This window comes from Centropristis striata, chromosome 10 (genome assembly GCF_030273125.1).
Source record: "Centropristis striata isolate RG_2023a ecotype Rhode Island chromosome 10, C.striata_1.0, whole genome shotgun sequence".
NCBI classification, from domain to species: domain Eukaryota; kingdom Metazoa; phylum Chordata; class Actinopteri; order Perciformes; family Serranidae; genus Centropristis; species Centropristis striata.
In genome coordinates this window covers 32,991,858-33,009,773 of record NC_081526.1, presented here as the reverse complement: position 1 = coordinate 33,009,773, position 17,916 = coordinate 32,991,858, and the positions used below count along the sequence as shown (strand labels likewise).

The 17,916-nt window shown below is 35.6% G+C and overlaps 1 protein-coding gene across 1 annotated transcript in view; it reads left to right on the top strand.

Moving 5' to 3' along the window:
- Positions 1 to 17,916, top strand: part of pms1 (PMS1 homolog 1, mismatch repair system component) — a 31,792-nt gene that overhangs the window by 3,377 nt on the left and 10,499 nt on the right. Inside the window, exons 3-6 of the mRNA XM_059342170.1 lie at positions 323 to 505; positions 2,988 to 3,090; positions 4,326 to 4,489; positions 13,468 to 13,584. Of these exons, the coding sequence (XP_059198153.1) occupies positions 323 to 505; positions 2,988 to 3,090; positions 4,326 to 4,489; positions 13,468 to 13,584 (567 nt within the window). The remainder of the gene's footprint in view (positions 1 to 322; positions 506 to 2,987; positions 3,091 to 4,325; positions 4,490 to 13,467; positions 13,585 to 17,916) is intronic.

Below are 17,916 nucleotides of genomic sequence, written 5' to 3'. Positions count from 1 at the left end.
GAACCATTTTCATTTTATATGTTGATTACACTTATTAAGCCAAGCAGAAGAAGTTTCATCCTAAAAAAATACTTTTAACATTTTTATTTTTTAACTTTGAAATGGGTCAATTTGACCCGCAACATAACAGGAGGGTTAAAAGAAATAGAAATATGCAAATAAATCAAAACACCACAGTATTATAAAGATATTATTAGATAATATCTATATTTTTCATGCAGGTAAATGTGTACTTTTACATTTTCACATGTCTTTGTACTGATTTGAATTCCCCCTCCAGTTACACAGACTGTCTACAGTAGTCTTGATTGTGGCATTGCAGGAGAACTACGGTTTGGACCGGATAGAAGTGCGTGATAATGGTCATGGAATCAAAGCTGAAGATACTCCTGTGATGGCCGTGAGACATTTCACCTCAAAGATCTGTAACCACGACGACCTGGAGCGGCTGGAGACGTACGGCTTCCGAGGAGAGGCACTGGGCTCCGTCTGTGCCGTGGCTGAGGTCAGATCAGGAGACAGAATGGCAAATGGCATGCACTAACTGATAACAAAGCTCAGAAAAAAAGTTATCACTCATGCATATATACACACATGGACAAAATTGTTGGTACCCCTCAAGGTTATAATAGTTTTAGATTTTTCATTAGTTTTAGTTTTAATTTCGTTGTGAATTTTTGTTTTCAAATTCAGTTAGTTTTAGTTTAGTTTTTAGTTTTTGAAAATGCTTAGTTTTAGTTTTAGTTTTTATTAGTTTTAGTTTTTTTGTAATGGGCTATATGTTGGGTGCCAGATTCAAAGAGGTCATAATACATTTTGCCTTTATTTCCTTTGGTTTATCCATCTCAGCCCCAATAAGGTTATTAACTCTTACAGTTCTGGGTGTTTTGAATTTTGTTTTGAGTGTAGACATCCAAGTCTCAGTAAACATATTTACCATGTGTTGCATGTTCAAATAGAAACACTGAATTATGAATGAAAAAACGAAAACTAAGGACATTTTCACTATCATTTTAGTTAGTTTTAGTTAGTTTTGTAACCACGCAATACAGTTTCAGTTACTTATGTTTTTTTTAAAAACGTTTTCGTTAACTGTAATAACCTTGGTACCCCTCCGTTAATGAAAGAAAAACTCACAATGGTCACAGAAATAACTTGAATCTGACAAAAGTAATAATAAATAAAAATTCTATGAAAATTAACCAATGGAAGTCAGACATTGCTTTTCAACCATGCTTCAATAGAATTATTTAAAAAAAATGAACTCATGAAACAGGCTTGGACAAAAATGATGGTACCCTTAACTTAATACTTTGTTGCACAACCTTTTGAGGCAATCACTTCAATCAAACGATTCCTGTAACTGTCAATGAGACTTCTGCACCTCTCAGCAGGTATTTTTGGCCCACTCCTCATGAGCAAACTGCTCCAGTTGTCTCAGGTTTGAAGGGTGCCTTTTCCAGACGGCATGTTTCAGCTCCTTCCAAAGATGCTCAATGGGATTTAGGTCGGGGCTCATAGAAGGCCACTTTAGAATGGTCCAATGTTTTCCTCTTAGCCATTCAATCAAAAATCAAATCAAAATTACTTACTAGTTATTTTCAGTTAACCCTTTGATGCACAACATGGGTCTAAAGTGACCCGACTGAGTTTTTATATTCTATGTCTTTGCGATGAATTAATTTCATCATTCAGTATTGCAGGTTTTCCTCAATTAACTTGTTTTTGATCATCATACATCCTGTTTTTTGGTTCTCATTTCTTAAAAATTTAAAAAGAAGACACAAATATTAACAATCCTATTTTGTTAAATTGGTGTTTTTCCAATGGAAATTATTATTTGGTGGCTCTAATAAGTCTCAGATGTTAAAATATGTGATTTTCCAATGTAATCTGGTGGTTCTAACAACTCTTTTAAAGTTAAACCTATGTTGTGCATCAAAGGGTTAGTCTGGTTGAATCTCTTGAAGAATGAGACAGCCTGATGGCTGCAGGAGCGAAGGATCTTTTGAATCTCTCCGTCCTGCAGCCGTCCACTGCTGTTTTTTTGGCCTATAAAGGTTTTGTGTTGCGGATGATCTGGGTTTTTCTTGGGTGTTTTTAGCTGTGTGTGTTTGGGTCATTATCCTGTTGCAAGACCCATGACCTGTGACTGAGACCAAGCTTTCTGACACTGGCCAGCACATTTCTCTCTAGACCCCTTGATTGTCTTGAGATTTCATTGTACCCTGCACAGATCCAAGACACCCTGTGCCAGATGCAGCAAAGCAGCCCCAGACCATAACAGAGCCTCCTCCATGTTTCACAGTAGGGACAGTGTTCTTTTTTTGATATGCTCTGTGAAGATAGAGCTGATGTGCCTTGGCAAAAAGTTCAATTTTTGTCTCATCTGTCCATAGCACATTCTCCCAGAAGCTTTGTGACTTGTCAACATGTAGTTTGGCAAATTCCAGTCTGGCTTTTTTATGATTTGTTTTCAACAAAGGTGTCTTCCTTGGTCGTCTCCCATTAAGTTCACTTTGGCTCAAACAACGACGGATGGTGCGATCTGACACTGATGTTCCTTGAGCTTGAAGTTTACCGTTAATCTCTTTAGAAGTTTTTCTGGGCTCTTCTGTTACCATTCGTATTATCCGTCTCTTTGATTTGTCATCAATTTCCCTTGTCCCTTTGGTCACATTATTTTCAGTCTTTTCTAGGGATACCATCATTTTTTTCCAAGCCTGTTAAATGAGTTTATTTTTTTTAAATAATTCTGTTGAACCACAGTAAATCAATGTCGTATTTTCATTTGTTCATTTTCATAGAATTTTTAGTTGTTTTTTTTTTTGTCGGATTCAAGTTATTTCTGTGACCATTGTGAGTTTTTTCTTTCATTAACCAAGGGGTACCAACACTTTTGTCCATGTGTGTACATCGTGGTTTATTACAGCATGTAAACTGGGATGGTTGTCAACTTGGTGTTTTGTTGTGCTTTTTCCTTTTAGGTAGCTGTCATCACAAAGACAGAGGAGGATGACATCAGCACCCAGTACACACTGAACACCACAGGGGAGATTGTTTCTAAGAAGCCTTCACACTTAGGTCAAGGCAAGGCACCAATCTTTGAATCAGTCTCTTAGTGAACAACAAAAATTAAGGACTACCTTATATAATGAAATGGTTAAGTGGAACAACTGAATCTGGAAGCAGTTTTAATTTTTTATGCCTCCTAAAGCTGCTGCTTGTATCAATTTATTTATTTATGAAGCGATTTGTATTGCTATGGTGTGAATGTACTGTAATGAAGCTTAAAAACAGAGATCTTCCCCTATTTACTTACAGTTTTTATTTCTTTCTTGAGTGCTTTGCCTCTCCTTAGCTCCCCTACAGCACCCACACTAGCTAACATTAGCTTAGAAACAGCCCTAAAATTAAAACCTTTTTGGCCAAACTATTGACTGTATATAAAGATGCACAATGCGTCTTCTTTTCTTCCCACTGTACAAAAATGCAGTTCATTGATTGGGCATCAGTGTCATTAATAACAAGAATTATCTGTACCTTGAATTAGAGCCAGATAGATAGATAGATAGATAGATAGATAGATAGATAGAGTCATGGATCGTGTGTGTTTTCTCTTAATTTATTGTTCATTTTAATTCCTGGTACAACTAAAGGTACATTTGGTTGGACAAATATAATGATAACAACTAAAATAGCTGATACGAGTTTAATTTAAAAGCTGATTTATAGCCATTTCCCATGATTTTCTTGATAATGTTTTGGTTATTATCAAGAAAACCATGGAAAATATTAGATAGAGAGATAGGAACTTTATTAATCCCTAGGAAGGGTTCCCTCAGGAAATTGCACATCCAGCAGCAGCACAACACCAATACAATAAAGTAGAATAGAATGCATAATAATGTTAAATATCATTTAATAAAGTTTTGCATTTGAGTAAGTAGCTCTCGAGGGTACCTTTGCAGAGTGGTGAAACATCTGTGCACAATCTACATTAAAAAATCACTATATCAGCTCAAAAATCTCATATCAGTCTGGCTTTACCTTTACCTGGAAATGCATTGCCATGTCACTGACAGATCTAATAAAATCTAATTTGCATCATGTTCAAGTCAACTCTTGGGACAGAAACAGTTAAAAGATGTTCTGAAAAGGGATCACATAAAGAACGTGTGATAATAATTAGATAATATTGGTGTTTAAAATGAAAAGTTTCAGGATAATACACAACTCAGTTAGTGAGTCCTTCAGCTTTGTTGCAGTAAAAGTACATTTTATGTCAAAAGCTGTTGCACATCTCTGCTCTTTGTGTTTTCCAGGTACAACAGTGAGTGTACTGAAGCTTTTTAAGAACCTCCCAGTGAGACGGCAGTACTATTCCTCCACCAAGAAGTGCAAGGAGGAACTGAAGAAACTGCAGGACTTGCTGATGGCCTACGCCATTATAAAACCTGACCTGAGGCTCACACTCATTCACAATAAGGTCAGTAGGAGCTCCATCTCCATTTTCTCATTTAGTTCAGTAAAGGAAAAACTAATAAAAAAAACTGATGATGTTCACTGGTGATTTTTCTGAAGTTAATGTCAGATTTAATAGTATGAGCTATTTTTGTTGTTATCATAATATTTGTCCAAACAAATGTACCTTTAGTTGTACCAGCCATTAAAATGAACAAGAAATTAGAGAAAACAAGGGTAGTCTAACAATTTTTTCCATGACTGTATATAAAGCAAACTACACACACACACACACACACACACACACACACACACACTGTAATAAATTATTCTGTAGTCATTTCATTTTACTTAATATATTTGATAAAATTTATTAAATATAAATGCTTCCTTGATTTTGAGTCAGGTGTTTAAGTAACTTTAATATCAAAATGTTTGAGATAGAATCTACTTATTTTGACCACATTAAATATAATCTTTATGTGTATGTAATTCTAAATCAAGAGAATTTTGAATGAATTTATTTTTAAATGACAGGCACTTCCTGTTAAGTTGTTATTAACTCAACTTGTAACATAGTTAGATTTAATTACTAATATAGCGTGCAATCTGTTGCCTCAGTAGCTATTGTTTATCTTTTTTCTTTTTCTTTTTACAGTGCACACACACACACACACACACACACACACACAAAATAGCTGTTGACTGGAGAGTTCCTTTATTATGATGTTTGCCAATCATTTTTTTATTCTGAGTTGTAAACAAATATAAGTTCACAATAGAGAGGCTTCTGGTGTTTTTATTTAGGTTAAGCATTTTTTTATTCTAATGAGTAAAAGCTGTGAATAAATTCAGATACTTTACAAGTAGTTCCGGGCCTCCGATTTTCCTTCATGTCTTGTACTTTTTTGCCAGTGTGGATGTGAAATGGGCATTAAATTTGATTCATTATAAATGTCTAAAAAAAAAAAAAGTCTTAAATTTGACTTGTTGAAGCCTGCAGAGACCCTGTAACAGCACAGTGTGTAGTCCTCCCTGCACAGCAACCACTAGGTGTCCTCATTAGTCTTTAAATGTCCCAACATCACTGGCTCAGAATCCTTCAGGTTTACTTAATATGCCGTGTATTTACAGCAAAGTGTTTTATGACTCAATGACATTGGCAAAGTGTAAACCACAGAGAATGTGTTGTTTTAGTGCATATACATAGAAAACATAATTAGATGTTAAAGGGGAAAATGTATGTTTGATTCCATTAAGTTCATTGATCCTCAACATTCTGATTCTTCTTCTACTACCACTACATCTGCAGCTACTTCTTAACCCTCCTGTTATGGCTTATGCCTTATATGGCGTTTTTTCAGAAACAGCGATAACCCAAGGCATGTTTAATTATCCAAATGTGTCAAAAACTTTTTAAAAATCCCAGTAAACATTGTTTATATTTCATTAATAACTCCATTACTAACCACCTCAATCAATATTTAGTGCAGTGGTGTTCTTTACCTCTCACTGATCAGGTTCAATGAGGATCATTTTTTCATAAAAAAAAAAAAAAAAATACATGTTAAAACTTGACTATTAATGTATATTGGAAAGACCTACATATAGAATACAATGGTTTTACATGACATTTTTATTGTTTAATGAAAAAAAAGTCTTTGAAATGCGTAAATTTGACACACAACATAAAGGGAGGGTTAAAATAATACATGATGTTTATAAAGCACTATGTAAAACATAGTTGCTTCCAGCTAAATAATGCATAAAGGCAACAACAAAAATAACAAAGTGCCAGGAATATCTGTTAACTAACCTTTGTATAGATCAGTGCTAAAAAGGAAAAAATAAAGATTTTGTGCAATTGTTTTTAATTTTTTTCTGTTTGGATTAGCATATAATTTAACATATAACTCAGTTTAACAATTATATTGAGCTAAAGGATAGTTTCCACTGGCAGCCAATGACTAAATGATACTAAATGACGTTAATAACAACAAGACAAATGGAAGGAAAAATACTAATCAGCATAGATAACCCCACCCTGTCATCCAGGGTCTTAGTTTTATTAATTTGATCATGTGAAATATTGTTAAAAAAAAGATCAACTGTCTTCTTGGCTCACAGCTGTGAGGTGTGACAGCTTCCTTTGACATCAGAGCTCAGTGTTTATGCCTCTCTAAAGATTTAAAAGTGTAAAAATCCCCGAAACAAATCTCCAACGATAGTCAGGAGCTTGTCAGGTAAATTATTCATCAAACACCTTCCTGAAGACAGTAATTGTCTCCAACCTCCTGTTGTTTTGTTATCAGTGCTAATGCGAGAATCAGTGAGCTATGAAATCGTTACGTGTGATGGAAAATATTTATTTGGCTTGTAGAGAAGCACTTTAAAAAAAACACACAGAGTAAAGCTTTAATGGAGCCAAACGAGGAGAGATTGACTGACCTGATAGAAAGAGAGATTCTGTGCAGGTTAGTGAGTTTGCTGGCTCGGCTCGATACAGTTCAAGTCATTTACAGCCATGGAAAAAATTATTAGACCATTGTTTTCTTTAGTTTCTTGTTCATTTTAATACCTGGTACAACTAAAGGTACATTTGTTTGGACAAATATAATGATAACAACAAAAATAGAGCTGATATCTAGACATTTTCCATGGTTTTCTTGATAATTGCCAAAATCATTATCAATAAAACCATGGAAAATGTCTAGATATCAGCTCCTAAATTAAACTCTTATCAGCTATTTTTGTTCTTATCATTATATTTGTCCAAACAAATGTACATTTAGTTGTACCAGGCATTAAAATAAACAAGAAATTGAAGAAAACAAGGGTGGTCTAATCATTTTTTTCCATGACTGAACATGCGTCAGAGGACTTTTAATTACCCTCAAAAAATAAAACTTTACCTGAACACAGTTTTTATAATGGCTCCAACAAACCGTTACTTTTATTACTCATTAACCTAATATTTTCAATTGTTTTTTTCTTATGATATGGAATCATTTGGGCCCAAAAACCTGCTATAGGAGCTCCATCCACCATTACAGATAAAAGGAAGTCATCTTATCTGCCTTTCACCAGAAACTGCCATAAAATGATGATACTAATATTATTTTAAAGTTGGTTTAGATCTTTAAAATAACTCTTGGGAGTATTTATACTCATTCATTTTTAGTCTTTCAACCCTTTAAATACCAGTTTGTTTACATAATGACAATGTTATAATAAAATACACAAAACTGTTATTTTACAACATTTGAACTTTTCACAGTCTGAAATATGCAAATGATAGCAACAGCACTGATTTTGATTCATTTTTATTTTTTGTCAGTGTCTGATTTATAAGAGAGAAAACAACTCTTCTTGTTATCTTAGAGGACAGATCTTTCTATTGATCTTTTCAAAGATTCAATTTTAGTATTTTAGCCCTTTTTAAATGCCTTTTTGTTTATATAATGCATCAAACAGAGAAGTAACTCAAGTGGAAACCAGGAAAATAGCATGTATTACCTCTATAGGGCAGAAAATGGCTCAACCTATTGAAAAATATTAAGAACTACATTTTTAAAGCAAGGGCTCTAGATTGAAAGTCTAATATAAAAGCATGCATGATTATATCAAGTAATGGCCTTGAGGTCAAAAGTTAAAGTTGTGGTTTTAATGGGACACTTGTAGCATCTTGGCTTCATGAGTACGGTTTTTATTTCTATGTAATATCGGCAGTTTATTGTTCATGTTAATTTTAAAACCAGGTAATTTTTACTTTGGCTCTTTCACCAGAAATGAGTGTATTCCATAGACTCTGTCAACTCTCTCTCTCTCTCTCTCTCTCTCTCTCTCTCTCTCTCTCTCTCTCTCTCTCTCTCTCTGTCTCTCTCTCTCTCTCTCTCTCTCTCTCTCTCTCGCTCTCTCTCTCGCTCTCTCTCTCTGTCTCTCTCACTCTCTCTTGCTCGCTCTCTATCTCTCTCTCTCGCTCTCTATCTCTCTCTCTCTCTATCTCTCTGTCTCTCTCTCTCTCTCTTGCTCTCTTGCTCTCTCGCTCTCTCTCTCACTCTCTCTTGCTCTCTCTCGCTCTCTATCTCTCTGTCTCTCTCTCGCTCTCTTTCTCTCTGTCTCTCTCTTGCTCTCTCTCTCTCGCTCTCTCGCTCTATCTCTCTCACTCTCTGTCTCTCTCTTGCTCTCTCTCTCTCGCTCTATCTCTCTCGCTCTCTCTCTCTGTCTCTCTTGCTCTCTCTCGCTCTCTATCTCTCTCTCGCGCTCTATCTCTCTGTCTCTCTCTTGCTCTCTCTTTCTCTTTCTCTCTCTCTCTGTCTCTCTCGCTCTCTCTCGCGCTCGCTCTCTCTCTCTCTCTCTCTCTCTCTCTCTCTGTCCCTTGCTAATTGCTTGCAATTATTAAAACACATTGGACAGGGGGCAAGTTTAATATTGCTCTCTTTTTCTTGTCTTTTTAATTAATTGTTAAAACTCTTTTTGGGGGGAAATTGACAATAATACTGTCTATCTTCAGCTGCACTTGGAAAATCAACTGTTAATAAATCCAAAATGTTATTTTTAAAGCAAAACAGCACTGTGAGCTAACCAGTTGTGGAAAGTAACTACATTTACTCAAGTACTGTACTTAAGTATAATTTTAAGATACTTGTTTTTACTTCTAGTTTCTCTACATTTAGAGGCAAATATTGCACTTTCTACTCCACTACATTTAGCTGACAGCTTTAGCTACTTTTCAGGTCGAGATTTAACATAAAAAAACATGATACATTTAAAATTAGACATTTTTTTAATGAAACCTCTTAACAGTATATTAAGTAGTTAAAATGAGCCCTATCTTGAGAAGATTCAAACACTGCTTACATCAAAAGCATCAATACAAATATTCTAATAATATATTTGAATATATAAAACAATCGGAGTGGGGTCATTCTACATAACGAGTACTTTTACTTTTGATACTTTAAGAACATTTTGATGCTGATACTTTTGTGTTTTTACTTCAGTAAGTTTTGAATGCAGGACTTTTACTGTAGTGGAGTAATTTCACAGTGTGGTATTAGTACTTTAAGTACGAGACCTGAATACCACTGGAGCCAGGGCTGTCTTTAGGTGTTAATGATCTAAACCAGGGGTGTCAAACTCAAATACACAATGAGCCAAAATTTAAAACTTGAATAAAATCGCGGGCCAACATTGAACAAATAAACCTTTTAATATATACCGAACATGTTTTGCTTTAACATTAAATATGGAACCAGCAACGCTTATAAACATACAATATATAACTAAATAGTGCAGACATGCAAAATCAAATTTCAAATAAAAAACACATCAATGCCTTTAATTTACAATAATAATATAATGATTTGGTATTGCCTCGCGGGCCAAATAAAATTACACTGCGGGCCAAATTTGGCCCGCGGGCCAGAGTTTGACACCCCCTTTGCGCTGAAAGCCCCGCAGCATTGCCTCCTTGTGCCGATCGCTGCATCACTGCCTGCTCTGTGAAAATGTTACTGATCCCACACCGCATAAAACATAAAAGACTTGTCGCACTCATGAGACTTAAGATAGCAATACTGGACACAGTAAGACACAGTTGGCACCACTGACAAATCCTTAAAACAAGTCGTTTAAGATGCATTCAGGTGCATAAATCGTTTCACAATCGTTTTTGCTGCACCATCTGATTGAAAGATTGAAAGATTGAAACTCTGCTGCAAAAGGCATTTTGCTCCAAAAAATACAGATAGTACTCCTAAATCTTTTTTTTTTTTCAACAATATTTTTTAATGAAATTTCAAGTGCATATCAAACTTCATGTCGAATATACAAACATTTTCATTTATATCCCCTCGAACATACATTCATTCACACAGACAAAGAAAATGAGTAAATAAAATGGACAGTGACAACAAACATCAATCTAATGCAAAATAAGTACTAAAATGAAATAAATAAGACTAAAGTGGAGCAAAATAAAATAAAAATAAAATAAAAGGCAGGATCATTTCATAACCTATTGTTCAGTCAGTGTTATCCATTCCATTGGTCAAGAATGACATAAATGATTCCCAAATCCAAGCAAACTCCTCCTGTTTACCTTTAACAATGTATGTCAGTCTCTCCAGTCCAAGACAAGTCATCAACTCCTTCCTCCATATTGCCATTGATGGTGGTTCTACATTTTTCCAATATAGTGCAATCACTTTCCTTGCATGGAGAAGTAGTACTCCTAAATCTTAAAGTATGACTCCTCATAGGCTTGTCATTTCAACTGATATTTAACTTGAACGGCTCTTTTGCAAACTAAGTTAAACAAACTAAAGTAAGATTTTTGCTAGTCAACATGTCCATACATTTTTTATTATATGTGTTTTAATAAACCAGAGTCCTGCTTTTTGCTTTAAGAATAACTGAGTGAATAGTGAAAAGTCTGATAAATTGATTTAACATTTTAATTGATAAGGCAAATAAAGTTTTAACTTATTCCATCTTGTGAAGGACTCACTGGATGAGTTAAATATGGTCCAAAGAAATCTAAATTCCAAGTCTCTTTCATAAGGCAATCTAAGGCATACTGTCGGGTTTGTGCAAAATTAAAATCCTGTATTTTACAGGGTATCTTGTATTAATGTACTGTAATTACCAGCACAGGTCTTCATCTGGCAAGAAAGATTTTTCTTTCTTTCCATCATAAAAAATATGACTTTTGCAATTTTGTCAGTTTGCATTTAGAGTGTCTGCACATTCATGAGTAAATGACTGAAACATGTTGCTTTAACGCCTTTTAGCAAATGGAAAAGTCAAATAACGACTTAACTGTTAGGTGAGGGCGTCAATAACCGTTGGTGGAAAAAGTATTCAGATCCCTTCAGTAAAAGTACTAATACTACACTGTGAAATTACTCCACTACAATTAAAAGTCCTGCATTCAAAACTTACTGAAGTAAAAGTACAAAAGTATCAGCATCAAAATGTACTTAAAGTATCAAAAGTAAAAGTACTCGCAATGCAGAATGGACCCACTCAGGTTGTTTTATATATTATAAATATATTATTAGATTTATTTGTATTGATACATTCATGTAAGCAGCATTTTACTTTTTGGTAAAGACGGGGCTAATTTAACTACCTGATGTACTGTTGAGGTTAAAATAAAAACAAATGTCTAATTACTTTAAATGTATCATGTTTTTCATGTTAAATCTTCATTCAAAAAGTAACTAAAGCCGTCAGCTAAATGTAGTGGAGTAAAAAGTGCAATATTTGCCTCAAAATGTAGTGAAGTAGAAGTATAAAGCTACATACATTGGAAATACTCAAGTAAAGCAGAAGTACCTCAAAATTATACACAAGTACAGCACTTGAGTAAATGTACTTAGTCACATTCCACCACTGCAACACACACACACACACACCAAAGCAATGTCTCATATTCCACATTGTCCAATTTTATTGACATAATTTATCATACTTGATCATCAACCATTAATTACCATCAGACTTCAGTAATTTAGGTTTTTATCGTGTTTTTCGACCATTACTTTTTATCACTTTTTGTCCCCTGCAGACTTTTTGGTGTGCACAATAAAAAAAATAAACCTGTTATTTTGGGTTATTCCATTACATAACATTAGATTAATCAGTGGTGGAATTATTTAGCAATTAGACATTTCCATCCCTACTGCCCTTTCCCACCACGACTAAGTGTAACTGTCAGGTGCTCCAAACACAAATATGGCTGACTGTGAACTCTGATTTGGCTGATTATGACGCCTGAGTAAACTGCTGAACACAGCTGCCGACTTAACCCCAGATTCAGTTTCAGGTTGCAGCCGGTCTTTACACACGAGTGTATAGGTGGTGTGGGTCACGTAGGGGCCACACAACCACCATATAGCTTTCATATAAATCAGTTTAGAGGTGGTCAGTAGAAGGTAGTGAACTTATTTTGTACAATCAGCACTAAGTTGCCCCTATCCTTTATCTCCAACTCTGCTATTTGGACTGTGTCGTGTTTCACAGCTTCTTGAAGACCTGTTTACAGGAGTGATCCGTTTACATGTGCCAAATTGCGTATTTAATAGCCGAGACATGCCCTGCAACAGAGTGCATGCTTTAAGAAATCAACACCCAGGAAATAAATTCATGGTGGACACAAGAACGACAAGTCCCCTCATGGGTGTCAACATATTTGTTCCTAGAATCAATTTAATTTATTTACCTAATTTATCTCTGTTTACATCTCTGTTTACATCCGACCACATTAGGCCTATATTAGGCCATCTGTATTTTCTCTATATTATTATATATGTGATATACCTATACCTATAGTTATATGCATGTCCTTAAATATATTTATTCATTGATGTTCATACTACTACATGCAACAACCTATTTAACCTGTTTAACATGCTAAAATATATTTTCTCCAAAGTGCAATGTCTGTAGAAATGCAAAGATGAACCAATACATCTTATCTTATCTTATCTTAAATATTTTCTGACATAATTCTCAAGTGATATAGGTTCACTATTAGGAAAATAATTATGGCCATTAACCCTCTTGTTGCCTCTGAAAACTGCCATAAAATGATGATACTAATAATTTCTTAAAACTTTTAAACAACTTTAATTTTGATCATAACTCCCAAATACTAATTTTTAGGCTTTCAACCCTTTATTTTATTTATTTTTTTACTATTTATTTTAGCGTTTTAATCATTTTAAAAACCTAAATATTTTTAAACATTTAAACATTTCATATCGGCAGTTTATTGTTCATGTTAATTTAAAAACCAGGTAATTTTTACTTTGACTCTGTCATGTTTTATGTTCCCTGCTCTTACATGTTTTTGAACATGCTGGCTTTCATCTATCTCTTGATATAAACTCCAACCAGATCTGTTGGCTGCTTGGAGGCCCAGTTTCTCTCTCGCCAGGTGTTTGTGATGCGCCTGATGTGGACTCTTGAGAGTTGACTGGTGTCATATTGTTGCAGGTGGTGGTTTGGCAGAAGGCCAAGGTGGCCGATCACAGAGGTGCCCTCCTCGCTACACTGGGGGCCAGCGCCGTTGCCAACCTGCTCCCTTGCCACCATCACCAAGAGCAACCAGAGGTGAGTTAAGGGGAAATATGCAGAGATGAAAGAGAAATGAATCAAATAAAGTTTGTTTCTTTTGTTTTTTCAAAACATTGCTGGCAGAAATGCATGTACAGGTGCATCTCAATACATTAGAATATGATGGAAAAGTCCATTTCCAGCAGTTCAAGTCAAACAGCCCCAACCAAGTATTGAGTCATATAGATGGACATACTTTTCAGAGGCCAATATTTACATATTAAACATGTATTTTAAAATTGGTCTTTTGTAAAATTACTTTTTTTTTTACACTAAATTTTAGGTCTTTATTTAATGTAAGCCATACTCATTATAATTAGAACAAATTAAATAAATTAAGACATGGAATGTTTCATTCTGTGTGTAATGGATCTATATAATGTGTTATTTCCACTTTTTGAATTGAATACTGACATAAATGAACTTTTCTATGATATTATAATTTATTGAGATGCACCTGTGTGCAGTAGTATAAAATAATTTAAAATTTTAGATGTCTTGATATAGTTAACCCTGACTGTCACATGAACCTTTGCTCAGCAAGACAAAGTCACCTTTGAACATTGGAACCATTTAGGATGTGATGAATGTGGAGAGACTACATGGCGCTCTAATGGATGAGCGTCACGAGCACATAGCACGGCTGAGCTGGCTCTGAGCCGCCTGCTGCCACCCCTCCTACCTTGTGTGCACAACTTGCACTCTTTGCCCTAAATACTGTGGCTCCCATGCCCCTTTGCTCTTCATTGTGAGGCTATTAAGGCCAGTTCATCTTCATAAGACACACACTTAAAAAAGCTCTGCGGCACCAAAATTCCAAACTAAAATGGCGATAAAACCATAAAATACTTATGACCAGTGGTTGAAATCGTGATATTTTACATGTTTCCGGGCTCCAGTGGCTTTGACATTGTCTGACACCTAAAACCTATAAAATAAGAAAAGAACTAGTAGAATAAGCTCTAAGATCATTTGCATTGGAACTAAATTCTTATAACTTAATGCCATATTTGGGCTGTCAAAATAATGTGTTTATTTGAATTAATTACTTACGGGGAAAAAATTACACCAGTGGTGGAATGTAACTAATTGTAACTAACTAATGTAAATTTAATCAAGTACTGTACTTAAATACAATTTTGAGGTACTTGTACTTCACTTGCGTATTTCCATTTTATGTAACTTTATACTACTACTTCACTACATTTTCAGGCAATTTTTGTACTTTCTACTACCAATAATCTAATAATGTTTTTTAGAATAACTTCACAACTAACAACCTGAGTGGGTCCATTCTGCATAACGGGTACTTTTACTTTTGATACTTTAAGTACTTTTTGATGCTGATACTTTTCTACTTTTACTTCAGTATGTTTTGAATGCAGGACTTTTACTTGTAGTGAAGTAATTTCACAGTGGTATTAGTACTTTTACTACAGTAAGGGATCTGAATACTTCTTCCACCACCCACATATTATATTATATGTGAAAATTCTCTCTGGGGTCTAGTGACTATCTACCGACTTCCTTAAAAATGATTCATGATGTAACAGAACAATGACAAGATATGATGCCACTTGAATTCATACGTTACAGAACATAGTTTGTTGACTTGATGGAAGCAGATGAAAAATGTTTGCCTGGCCCAGTGATGGAAAATCGACTGTTAAAAAAACTCCCAGATAGAGCTGCTGATAGGGGCACCTTTCTGTGCAACAATAGGAATATTTGTACCATTGGAGTACTTCAAGTTTGAAATATCACCTCAACACAAAGTACTTAGCAGATCTCCTGTGATTAAATGGATGGCAGTGGAATGCAGGGCATTATAATAATATAATAATTATCTTTATTTATAGAGCACTTTTCAAAACACATGTTACAAAGTGTTTTAAAAAGATTAAACAGTTAAAGTTAAACACAGACAAAAAACAACAGATAAAAGTCACGTGGGAAAATGACATCATTCTGTGCAACTAAAAGGCCGTTCAAGGAAAGTTAAAGTTCAGGTAAAATCAGGAAAGGCTCTTTGATAAAAGTATGTTTTAAGAAGAGACCTAAAAGAGATCAGTGAGTCAGGACAGGCTGAGGACAGGGAGTTAGTAATTTAATCATGGAATGTTTGGAAAGACTTTTAAATATCTTATTGATTCACATATCTACATAAAAAATGGCTATTTTTAAATGCCAGATGTAGCCAGATATATTGTTACATCCGATGAATTTAGATGAATTAATCGCAAAAGCATGTAATTAGTTACATATATTTTTTTAACTGCTCGTTCATATTACTTGCCTTAGAGAGGTCTAATTGTAATTGTCAATATTCCGTTAAATGCCTGGTTAAGATGGATACTTTCTGCAGAGCAAATGAGAGCACGCACGTTATACTTGACCGTGAGCTAATAACCTCATCATGAACACCTGGTCTGAAGCCAGCAAATGTGGTCAGTTGGTGGCTGGCCAACTATTCCTTTTGCCCTTTTCTCTTGAGTTCTTTCCTGATGAGGAGTGAGTGATTTTTGTTAGCTAAGCTTTGCGGTGCTGCTCGTAATTGAATTATTGTCGAGCGGTAACTTTCTGCTTGGTCACGGTAGGTGTCATGTGGCTCGTACCTGCTGCCAGGCTGCCAACTAATCTAGGTTGACAGATATGGAGCAGCCCTTTTCACCTTGTTTCTCTCTCATTTTCCTCTTTGTTGTTGTTATTTTGCTGCAGCACTTTGGTGCCCAGTTATGAGAGCGACCTCTCACCTTTTCCTCTTACTCCCTGTAGCAATGAAAGAGAACTTTTTCTCCTCTTTGTCCCCAACACCAAAGCTTAGTGATCAAGGGAACCAGGTTGACAATTTCACTGGGGCCTAGCTCCGGGAGAGTTGTAAGCGCTGTTCTTCTGCAGAACAAAATGTGACACTCGTTTTTGGCAGCGTGACTACACGTTGCTGCGGCCCTTTGGGGCCAGAGGTGCCATTTGTGCTCTCATAAAGTGACCCTAATGAGCAGAAATAGAGAGAAGCATATGTGCCCCGACCTGAAACAGCAGTTCATTTATTAACTTCATTGGCATGCGTTGCTGCTAATAACGAGCCTGAGGCCATGTGGAAAGAAAGCATAGCTATGCAGCTCGCAATCTGCACAACATTAATAGCTTTCCATAATTTCTTACTAGCTTACATTTATAATGGAGTTTTAAGTGCAATTGTTCAGTTGTATGTCGAGTCATCAATTTCAGCTCATGAAAAGAGCCTCTGGCATGATTCTAGGTGAAAGGTGATCATACGACATGCTGTTCACAGTGGATCCTGCATGCTGATACACCAGAGAGGAGCCAACAAACTCAGGCTCCTGTGAGAAGAAGGTTGATGTTTTTTAGACATAAAAAATGTAAAGGAGTTGATGAGACGAGTGTCGTGAACTTCTTAGGAAATGTAGCTTGTTCTCATTATGCTCAGTATGCTATGGCTGATGCTGAGTGCCGCTTTGCTTGCGCACAACCAGGCCAGCCAACAGCCATTCCCAGCTGTGCTGTCAGCAGAATGGATCAACTGTGGCATCTTAATCGTAGAGTGTTTAAAAGGACATAGCCACGTTACATCAACTATTAGTTTGCGGTCTTGAGCATTTTGGCCATGGTTTTTAGGATGCAAAAACAAAATATTAGAGTTAACTTTGTTGAAATAAGACGAAAACATGGACAACATCCCCCAAAAATGTCACTGGTATTTAAATATACACAGTCCCGTGGATATGGAGTTGCAATGGCCCTATCCTGATTGACAGGTCACTGAGTAGCAAATTCAGTCAAGAATTGTTTTGTCCAACAAGAGAGAATTCTCAGTCCATTCATCTCACTTCAGTCTTTTTATTTCTTCACAATGAGAGTCAAACCCACAGACTGACCAACAAAGTATTCAGTCAAACTGAACTGAACTGATATCAAACATGTATGGACGACAACAACTGCAGCATTTTATCAAACTTTAAAAAACAACAAGCTTCACTGCTCTGAATAGTGTTGATACAGCGTTATTTCGACAACTTCCCGACACGATATCCTGACGCAGATGGTGCCTATAGATGCCTTAGATCTTTGCACGCATGTTTTGCTATCCACAAATACAAATTTCTAATTTGTAACTTGTATTTTGGTTTTTACAAATACGTGTGTATTTGTAAATACACAATTTTGCATTTGTAAAAAAGCGAAAAAGTCATTTGTAAAACTGACAATTCTGATTGTGAAGTGTGACTCTGCGTTTGTGAACACAGATCCACAAACAAATAGCTCGTTATTCACAAACGGCCTGGCCTCCTCAACCAGTGTTGCTCC